General features: G+C 51.0%; 1 protein-coding gene across 1 annotated transcript; it reads right to left on the bottom strand.

Moving 5' to 3' along the window:
• Positions 1-416: 416 nt before the first annotated feature.
• On the bottom strand, positions 417-5760 carry LOC102943812 (NTPase KAP family P-loop domain-containing protein 1-like). Its single transcript, XM_037884530.2, has 4 exons — positions 5357-5760; positions 5124-5255; positions 3154-4943; positions 417-1914 (listed from the first exon to the last, which is right to left on the bottom strand). Exons 1-4 carry the CDS (start codon positions 5379-5381, stop codon positions 1585-1587), a joined length of 2277 nt encoding a protein of 758 aa, XP_037740458.1. The 5' UTR covers positions 5382-5760; the 3' UTR covers positions 417-1584.
• Between the last annotated feature and the right edge of the window lie 5012 nt (positions 5761-10772).

The raw sequence follows: 10772 nt of genomic DNA, 5'->3' as shown, positions 1-10772 counted from the left end.
GTGTTAACAAGCTCTATTCTACTCTTTGTTCCTGTTGACTAATACACCTTCTGTTTTATATGCTGGCTGAGAGTCATGGCTGACTGTGGAGTTGGGGTGCAGGGTCCCTCTGGCTTCCCCCAGGGTACCAGCCAAGTGGACCCCACTACAGGAAGTGCATGGGGGTGCTGAATGCCCTGAGGCCAAACCCAGGATGGCCTTAGCCTAAAAGACTTCAGGGCACACTACCCCAGAGTCCTGTCTGGTTTCATACAGAGCAATTCCAGAGCACCGGGCCTGTGACTCTGTGACAATATTATCCATCAACATTGTAAAACAAAAAAACCTGAATTCTGCCAAGCCTGGTGCTCAGATGCTTTTGGGGTGGGTGCCCTAAATTCCTAAAGCCTCTACAGGAAAGAGATCGGGAAAGGACCATTTGTTAACATAATTTTATTAAACACAAAAATATTCACTGGTTACCTTCCTGCACAGACAGCCAGGCCCACCATGGAACCAATTTCTGGGGGCGTGGGGGGGGAATGTCACAGGTAATGTGGATGATTCTGCTACAGAAGCAGCCCAACCATGGTTCGAAGGCTTCTTAGCAAGAATTCTTCTCCCCACCAGTCAGCCCAAGAGGAGTTCTCCAGGGCAGGTTTAGCTGCTTGTGCTATGCATTGGGAGCGGGATTGGGGCCTGGAAGTGCTCTCATAGGCAGAAAAGGGACTCTGTAAAAGCTTCTCCTGGCCAGAGTCATGAGTCCAAAATACAGGGCCAGGACTCGTGGGTTCTATTCCCAGATCCAGCACTGCCTTGCTATGTAACCCTGGACCCGTCCTTGCTCCATGCCCCTCTTAAGTAAAGAAAGGATTAAAAACAGTGACCCATCTCCGATGTTATGCATGAGGATTAACTGGTTAATATTGGCCTAGTGCTTTGTAGACAGAAGGGTGGATGACCCTCTTCTGTCACTTCTGACTTACAATAGTGTGAGATTGGAATCCTGCCCAGTTGATCTGTGGAAACATGAATCCACAGGCCTCTACCCCCAGCCTCTGCCCATGCCTCACTCCCCATGCCCTGCTGCAAGGGATAGCACATGAGAGAGCTCCCTGGACTGTGCTACCTTCACGGGGCCATCATCCTGGTTCCACTGTGGCTGGGGACACAGCAGATGGGGCAAGTTTTGCTCTTAATGCTCCAGTACAGGTAGGAAAGTCACAGAGCATGTGCTCCATGCACTAACACGTGCCCTAAACCCATTTTGCAGATGAGGCAATGGAGACCCAGAAAGAAGGAGCAAGTTGCTCAAAACCACAACAAGCCAGGGACAGCGCTAGGAATAGATCCCAGACATTCTGATTCCCGGTCTCCTGCTGTACTAACCAGACAAAACTACTGTGACATCCAGTGTCTAAAGATCCACTGTGTTGACATGAATGTGCCCCAAATCCCTGGGACACACTATAGTGCCCCATTCACATTGCTAATTGTTCCATAGCCAGCATATTGCTTTGTCCGTGACATGTCATTGACAGTGCAGAGAGGTACAAAGATGGGGAAAGTTCAGATCTTGCTTCCAATCTTGTACAGGACTCAGATTTATCTCTTCTCCCAAAGCTCTTCCCTGGAGATGTTCAAAGACAGCCTGCTCCCTCTAGCCATGTTCTCTCTTAAGCCAGACACGTTCTTCTGAGCCTCCTGCCTGACATATAACGGGACCGAGGATGCAACAGAAGGGGATGAACTTGGCTGGGGAAGAACTCCAAGGAAATATATTGTAAAGAGCGTCCATTCGCCAAGGCTCATGCTGAGGGCTTCTTTGATTTCATTGTTGTCACTGTAAACCAGGGCACGGCCATTTAGATTATGGTCCCTCAGCCTCTGTTGGTACTGCGGGACGTTTTCTTCCTTAAAGCCAACTGTTTCCATCTGGAAGAGAAGAGGAAGCTTCCATTAGCGCCACACATATATTTGAAATGTTCACAACACATTCTTAGGAAGATTCCGTGATGGCTCCAGAGAGGAACCTGTGTCAGCTCGTTCAGATTCTAGCAAACAAGATGTGCCAGCCAGCAGGTTGTGGGACTATCAATAGTATCTGGAAAATCCCTCTTGTGTATGCTGGAAAACTACTGGAGGTACCACCGATCAAGTCGGTATGACAAGTACAGTCGATCAGGCAACTGAGGGGGAAGGGATAGTGTGGTATACTGAGGAGTGTGTTGGAATTGCAAGCTATTACTTTAAGAGTGAGGGGGTTTCCTGGTCCTGCTTGCAGACTAGAGGGCTCTGTAGGGAAGCATGCAGAATCAACCTGCAGTGGGGTGAGTTGGGCCTTGCTACCTTAGGGAGCAGCCTGCTTTGTCTCCTCTGTTTATTGGTTCTTGTGTGTTATTCTGGATTCTAAGAAATAAAGTGATGTTACGTTACAACCTTCCAGCAAGAGTATTTATGTTTTTATCTCATATCTCTGTGTGCATGCTGTGAACATAAGAGATAGCTAAGAATCTTCCATAGTCCTAAAACAGATAAAAGTCATTTCAGAGAGTAAAGGAGGAACCCCTTGGAGATCCAGCCAAGGGCTTTAGGGTCACAGGAAAGAGCTCCAAGGATCAGAGTTGTTGTTCCAACAAGAAATTTCCTAGCCCATTTCAACCATGTACCAAGTCAGGAGCGGCTAGAGTTCCCTAAAAGTAGGGGGGGGCCCCCTCACCACTCCTTCCCCCGAGGCCCTGCCTCCGTGCCACCCCTTCTCCCCTTGCCCTCGCACCACCCATTCCCCTGAGGCCCCATCCCCACACCACCTCTTCCCGTTGATACCCTGTCCTCCACTCGCTCCTCCCTGCCCCCTCCTCCTGAGGCTCACCCCTTAAAAGTGATGGGGCTCTGGCCTCTTGCCCCCCCAGAGGATAACAGTCAATCCTAAACCTTGAGTCCAGCCCTGCGTCAACAAAAGCCTAGACAAAAATGTTCTGTAGCACACATATGGTTTGCTTTTGCAAATGCACCGGTTAGATGGGATAGTTTTCTCCCAGCTCCGGTGCCCATCGCCCTCATCTCCCTCTCAGCGTAAGGAGCAGCTGTCACGCGGCTTGCTATTAAGTAGCATGGGGACAGTCTACCTCCTGCTGACTCTGCGGAGTGACGGGAAGCATGAGAGTCACCTACCTCTCTGCAGACATCATCCACCGTCATACCCAGCAGGGTGCATGTCGTGAGCCTGTTGAACTTCTTTGTCCGCTTCAGGCTGTGACTGCCACGTTGCAGCTCCATCTGCCTTTTCAAGGACGGGTCTAAGTTGACCGTGTAGGGCAAGTAGAAGATGGCCTCCTCCACCCGAAACCTGCTGCTCAAGAAGTTGTGGAAGAGCTCAGGATCCTGGTCCAGTTCCAGAAGCTTTTCCATCTGGCCTTTAAGCATGTCCAGCTCCTCCATGTACTTCTCGTAGACCTCCCACAGGAACATGTCAGGGGGCAGTGGGCTTCCTTGGCAGCAGGCCAGGCTGCTTCTCTGCTCCTCATCCTCGATGCACTGCAAGACCCAGCTCAGACGGCATGGCCACTGGTTGGCAAGGAGCACCCAGTCCACCACCTTCTTTGGACACACCTTGTCCTTGGGGACGTTATTTGCCATGATCCTGATGGTGATGGTGATGGTGTTCACGATCCGCCGCATTTGCACCACGTTGTCTGTCATGTATTCCTTCAAGGAGTCATCCAGGAGGTAGTCAAATGCTTCTTGAATGAGGTCTTTGGCTCTGATGCCCTTCTCATAGCCGCCGGTTCCTGGTTCCTGGGTTCTGAGGTCTCTGACAATGAGAGGTATCTGTCTGTCATCTGCACCTGGATTCTCTGCTTCATGGTTGGCAGAATCGTAGCAAGGGACTGAGAGAAATTTGGAGTTAGCTTCCATCTTGGGATCCTGCTGGAAGCCTACCTCCTCCTCTAGGTCTCTCTCTTGCCACTTCCGGCGCTCGGTGATGTCCCTGATCAGCCTCATCTTGGTGTCACAGTCCATCCGAGGAACAGAGAAGGGCAGGGTGACAATGCGGTTTAAGAACTCGTAGCCATTGTTGGCCATACCCTTCATGTACAAGGAGCTTTCCACGCAGTCGACAATGATGCTCGGGTCGACAGCCAGGATGGAGATGAATGGGGCATTGTAATCCGAGAGGAGGATGTTCATGGCATCCAGGACGCCGACCACCTTGTCAGGACTGCACCTGTCCAAGTGGGTGATCTCTAGCACCACCTGCAGCTTCCGCCGCTGGAAAATTTCCATGAAGTGAAGGAACCTGGTGACTGTCCTCACTTCGCTTTTCACACCGCTCATGAAGCCCAGCTGAGCGCTGAGATCCGTCCGATTCATCTGTCTCTCCAGCTGGGTCTTCTGGGTTATGATGACGTTTCGTACCACCATGATGGCGACCCGAATGGCAGCGGCCGCAGAGACACCAACAGCCGTCACCCCGATGCCCTCCACGACAGCTATTGCATCTCCCGAGGCATCCCCAATGGGGATCCCAACCATTAGAAGGAGAACGCCCACCCCAATAGCTACCACGGTCACAAGGATCACAGCAGCCCACAGGGGGAGGCAGAGGTACTTCTTGCTAACCCATTCCTGATCCCCTGGTCTCTCGATGATGCCACATTTCCTGCCTACGGCCCTGTAAATGCTCACAGGTAGGAGACCAAAGTGGCTTTCAATGCCATCACACAGTGTGGTGATGAGGCCTGCCCACAGATGGTCGCTGCCCGCATACTCCCAGGCACTGAAATGGATGAAGACATGCTGGACGTTCTTTCTCTGCTTCTGCTGCTCTGTCAGGACTGGCCGGTAGAAGATCATGAGAAACAGGAGCTTGAGCAGATCCCAGCCAGAGCTTCCACGCTGCTTTTTCCCGTTCCGCCGAAATTCCTGCTGGTCTTTCTTTGTTGATTCGCTAACCATGTACTCTGCCGTAAGAGAGGAAGGCATACATTAGACACCGGGCAGCACCTTAAATCTTTCCTCCTCGAGGATCTTCCAGATTGACAATCCATCCCTCCCGGGGAGCGTTCAAGAATGGGATAAGGTTGTAATCCCCATCCTCTCCCATCCCTTCCCCTCCTTATGTTCCCCAGGGCAGCACTCACGCTGGATTTTCTGTAAGAGCAGGTTTTTGCAGTGTCCCCATGGTGCATAAAACCCGACAGTCACTGGTGTGGGCACACTGTAAAGGGCCTTTGTTAAGGCGAAGCAGTAGACGTCCTCTTTGGTCTGGAACTCTGCAACAGAGACAAGGGAAAACACGAAGATCAGCCTCACCGAGAGCATCAGTGGTGGATGCTGGATTACTCCCGTTCTTTTCCTTGTGAATTTTTAATACCTGGCAAAGGTCCAAGACCCACCATGTTCCCGGCCTCTGCACTGAGATTCCCATTAATTGGGCCACTTAGGGTATGTCTATGCTGGAACTGGAGGTGGGATTTCCAACTCTGGTAGACATACTCATGCTAGTTCTGAGCGAGCCAGCATGCTAAAAATAGCAGTGTCTAGCTGCCACACGTGTGATCCCATCTGAAACCCTCTTAGATAGGTTTCAGAATAGCAGCCGTGTTAGTCTGTATCTGCAAAAAGAAAAGGAGTACTTGTGGCACCTTAGAGACTAACAAATTTATTGTTAGTAAATGCATCCGATGAAGTGAGCTGTAGCTCACGAAAGCTTATGCTCAAATAAATTTGTTAGTCTCTAAGGTGCCACTAGTACGCCTTTCCTCTTAGATATGTTCTCGGGGCAGCTAGCCCTCCTGCCTCCCACACTAATGTAGCTGCAGTGGAGGAAACCACAGAAAACCCTGGAAATGAGGAGTAAATTTTTAACTGGGAGAATAATTAGCCACTGGAACAATTGACTAAGGGTTGTGGTGGATTTTCCATTCCAGGCAATTTTTAAACCAAGACTGGATGTTTGTCTAAAAGATCTGCTCTGGGAATTATGTTGGAGAAGTTTCTCCAGCCTGTTCTATGCAGGAGGTCAGACTAGGTGATCACAACGGTCCCTTCTGGCCTGGGAATCTATGAAATCCCTGGTGTGGGGGGGAAATAGGGGACAATGGTATGGGGGTGGGGGACATGGGAAACGCACAGAGCCCCTGGCATTGGAGGATTGATAGGGGGAGTTTCAGGAAGTCCCAAAATAGTGGGGGATGGGAGGATGGCACGGTGGGGGGAAGGGGGAAATTGAGGGATACGCAAAGAGACCCTGGCGTGGCCAATAGAAGCAACAAAGTGTTATTTAAGTTGTTATTTTATTAATAAACTTGCACCTTGCTATGTCAGGAAGAAAGACAACTTTACTCCAAAGGGATTTATGCAAGTAGTGGAAAGAGACCTGATGAGAAAACAACACTCATCGAAGCATCTGTTGCAGAACACTTGGCATCCTGAAGGCACCATTTTCCTGTTAAAGTTTTAGGGGGAGATTAGCGCCCATCTCTGCCTTGGAAAATTTCCCCAGCAGTAGTCCTTGGATGCAATTTGGATGTTGCATGCTGTCTTCTTGTGGGACAGCAGGTGGTGCTGTTGCCGGTGCATGCTGCACGGCCACTAGATCTGGTGGCCAGTGTTTTCAGATTGAGTGTGGCTGCTGAGCTGTAGCTGCTAAGGACGCAGCTGGTTAAAAGACGAATCGACCGAACATAGAATCACAGAATATCAGGGATGGAAGGGACCTCAGGCGGTATCTAGTCCAACCCCCTGCTCAAAGCAGGACCCATCCCCAATTTCCCCCCCGATCCCTAAATGGCTCCCTCAAGGATTGAACTCACAACCCTGGGTTTAGCAGGCCAATGCTCAAACCACTGACCTATCCCTCCCCGTCCCCCCACCGTCACAATCAGGTCCGGCCGGTCTTGTCCAGCAAGGGACTCATCCGAAACGGGTGGTTTCCAGTCAAGGACAAGGTGGCGCTGCTGTCCTGGGAGCGAAGGCCGGGGCTGTCACGCCCTAAATCCCACATCCCAGCCATCGCCGCCCTCGGTGGCATCCGTGGAGCAGAGGGAGTCCTGGGCACGAGGACAGATACGGCCTGCCAGCCCTTGGCATCTCTGAGATGCAGTCACCATGGCCGGCTGGCACAGTATTGGGCCTGGTACAAGGTTTGAGGCCTGAACCAAAGTCAGGCCATATAGTACAGCAGATGCTTACAAGTTCTCCATCCAGGACATGAACTTGGCAAAGTTGTTGCTAGAGCACTAGGCTCTAGATATTTATGGAAATATACGCCAGCAAATACAAATACATCCCAATCGAGTACAAGATAAGATGGTGTGACAAAATAATGAATAGAAATTACGGTGGGTCATCAGCTGAACGTGAGCTTCCAGTGCAGCACCGAGGCTAAAAAAGCTAATGTGATCCTAGGACGTATCAGGAGGATCTTGAGCAGGAGTAAAGGCAGAGGTGGAAGAGGGCCAGCGCGGGCTGGTACAGCGTACCGGTAAGAACCAGCCGCCAGTACTGGCCCACACATGGCCAACGCTAAAGCACTGCTTCACGTCGTTGCCCCTTTTGCTCCCCTGGGTCCAGCAGCGCTACTGGACCCGACCATTGGGGCCGCCAGTGGGGGGTGGGGAGCAAAAGGGGCAGCTGCCCTGGGCGGGCCTGGCAAGTTAAAAGGGCCCCGGAGCTCCTGGTTGCTGCCACAGCAGCCGGGAGCCCTGGGCCCTTCAAATCCCCACCAGAGCCCTGGGGCTCCCGGCTGCCGCTGCCACAAATGGGGGCCCTGAATGGCCGGCTGAGGGAGTCTGGTCCCCAGCCCTGCCCCTTCCGCCCAAGGTCCCAACCCTTCTGGGGGCCAGAGCCGCCCCCACACCTTGCCCAGGGGGGACCCAGCATACCAGTAAGTCCCTCTACTTACTTTCAGCCCTGAGTAAAGAGGTCGTTTTACCTCTACATTTGGCACTATTCCACCGCTGGTGGAAACCTGTGTCCAGGTCTGGTGCCCACAATTCAAGAAGGATGCTGATAAATTGGAGAGGGGTCAGAGAAGCACCATGAGAATGTAGTGTGACAAAGTTCCTTCTCTGCTTTGGTGGGTCCTGCGCTTTCTGGCTGATTTGCTCACCTCAGAGGTCCATGGCAGCCCTCAATTTGGCCACTTTTGCTAGTGGGCTCAAACCTGCCATTCACTCAGCTAACCTCATCACTGGCCAGCATGGGGGAAAGGGAGAACAATCTCTGCTCTCCCACCTAGTGGGTTGGGGACAGGCCAGATCCCTTTCCAAATTAGACCTTCACTCTGGTGTTGCTCACAGACCAGGTCAACGCCTTGTGTGTCAGATAGGGAGTTGGGAGGATGTTGGGGGGGAACCTGAGCCCGCCCTCTACTCCAGCTTCCAGCCCAGGGCCCTGTGGAATGCAGCTGTCTACACCGTCTCCTGTAACAGCTGTGTGACAGCTACAACTCCCTGGGCCACTTCCCCATGGCCTCCCCCTAGCACCTTCTTTATCCTCACCGCAGGACCTTCCTCCTGAAGCCTGATCACACTTGTACTCCTCAGTCTTCCAGCAGCACGCCTTCTCACTCCCAGCTCCTTGCGCGCCCCCTCACTAACTGAAGTGAGGTCCTTTTTAAACCAGGTGCCCTGATTAGCCTGCCTGCCTTAATTGGTTCTAGTAGCTTCCTAATTGACTCCAGGTGTCCTAATTAGCCTGCCTGCCTTAATTGGATCTAGTAAGTTCCTGATTGTTCTGGAACAGCTCCTGTTATCTTACCCAGGGAAAAGGGATCTGCTTATTCTGGGGCTAATGTATCTACCGTCTATCACTCTCCTGTAGCCATCTGGCCTGATCCTGTCATAGTAGGGTTAGAAAACCTGCCCAATAGATCGAGCTCCTTGAGTCGCTCACTATTACCTTAACAAAGAGAAGGTGAAGGGGTGACATGATCCCAGTCTATCAGTACCTCCCTGGGCAAGAAATATTTAATTATGGGCTCTTCAATCTTACAAAGAAAGGTCTAACATGATCCAATGGCTGGAAGTTGAGGCTAGACAAATTGAGACTGAAAATAAGGCATACATTTTTAACGGTGAGAGTAATTAACCATTAGCACAATTTACTAAGGGTCATGGTGGATTCTCCAACAACCACTGACCATTTTAAAATCAAGATGGGATGTTTTTCTGGAGAAATCTGCTCTAGGAACGGTTTTGAGGCAGGTTTCTGGCCTGTGCTGCACAGGTGGTCAGACTAGATGATCAGAGTGGTCCCTTCTGGCCTTGGGATCTATGAATCTATGCTGTGGCTTCACTTCGATAGTTACACTAGCTTTGATATAGGGCAGCTACATCTACCCAGGCTGCAATCACACCTCCCGACTGCAGTGTAGACAGATGCTGAGAGGCAGCTGAGCTTTATGAGACGTCTCGGAAGCCCATAGTTTTCAGAATATCTTAAAACGCAATCATCTACCCAGTGAAAACCGGGGTAAGGAGGTTTAAAACAAACATAAGGAAGTACATATTCACTCAACCCACCATGAACCTGTGGAACTCATTGCCAGGGGATGTTGTGAAGGCCAAAAATGTAACTGGGTTCAAAAAGAATGAGGTAAATCCATGGAGGATAGGTCCATCAATGGCTATTAGTCAAGATGGTTAGGAACATAACCCCATGTTCCGGGTGTCCCTAAGCCTCCAACTGCCAGAGGGATCACTCAATAATTGCCCTGGTCTGTCATTCCCTCTGAAGCATCTGGCACCAGTTGCTGTTGGAAGACAGGATACGGGGCTAGATGGATCATCGATCTGACCCAGTATGGCCGTTCTTATGTTCTTAATCTGCCCCTGCCCCCCCACAGGTCTCATGCTGGTCTCTAACAAACACTGAGCTTGGTCTCAGGAGAGCTGGGTTCTATTCCTGCCTCTCCCACAGGGTGACCTTTGATGAGTCTCTTTATCTCAGTTTCCCCATCTGTAAAATGGGAACAATGATACTGATTCTCCTTTTTAAAGTGCTTTGAGATCTACAAATAATAGCAAGGGATTATTATTAACTATTCAAACACTGGCTAGCCAGATAAACCAGCCCGTTCCTCTTTGAATCGTATACAATTCTTGATCTCAGCGACAAAAGTCAGACACCTGGGGAAGTGACATGGGGAATAAAGGCCACTATTTGTGGTCATCTTCCTGGCAGAAATCCCACTGAATGGGAGCCATCTACCCACATTACCAGGAATAACAAGGCTCCAAAACTCCAGCTGCCAAGCTGTTTAGCCATCTCGTTCAGGCCAGCCGCCCAGTGATTCTCCCAGATTTTCAGGGCATCTTTGGGCATGTATTTAAATAGAGGCAGCCCCACGCTCAGCCCTTCTTTATTCATCCCCTTTCCCTCCATTTGCATGCAACCTTCAAATAGCCAAAGTTTCCCCTTTTCCCTCCCTCCTTGGTTAAACAAGCTGATTAAACAGCAAGAGGCGAGGGAGTGATAAGCGCCAGCAGGTGGAGTCACTCGGCTTTCAGGGTTACAGGGCCAACGTAACGCCGTTTTTGAAACTGTGCCAGCCACAATCGCACCTAAGGGAGGGCTGGAACAAGAAACCAGGCCCCATTCCTGCAGGATATTGGGGCTCCCCCCCAGGCAGATGGTCTCTCCAAGCTGCTGCTTTCCCAGGATGGAATCCTGTCTCTCCCCTCCCCAAGGCAGGCACACAGCCTTCACCCGCTTGCTGCCCCGTAGCCTGCTGTCTGACGGCAAAGCAAGGCCCATAATAACCCAACAATGCAGTCCCTGGCATC

The sequence above is a fragment of the Chelonia mydas genome, chromosome 23 (assembly GCF_015237465.2).
Source record: "Chelonia mydas isolate rCheMyd1 chromosome 23, rCheMyd1.pri.v2, whole genome shotgun sequence".
Taxonomy (NCBI): Eukaryota; Metazoa; Chordata; order Testudines; family Cheloniidae; genus Chelonia; species Chelonia mydas.
Note: the sequence above shows the minus strand (reverse complement) of the source record. Positions and strands in the feature narration are given on the sequence as shown.

Bases quoted from the DNA above. Each gene is read 5' to 3' on its own strand.
- LOC102943812 (XM_037884530.2), bottom strand. From the start codon at position 5,381: ATGGTGGGTCTTGGACCTTTGCCAG. The intron at 4,944-5,123 runs GTGAGTGCTGCC...CTCTTACGGCAG, and splicing joins GCTCTTACAGAAAATCCAGC to AGTACATGGTTAGCGAATCA. The intron at 1,915-3,153 runs GTAGGTGACTCT...CTTCTCTTCCAG, and splicing joins TGGATGATGTCTGCAGAGAG to ATGGAAACAGTTGGCTTTAA.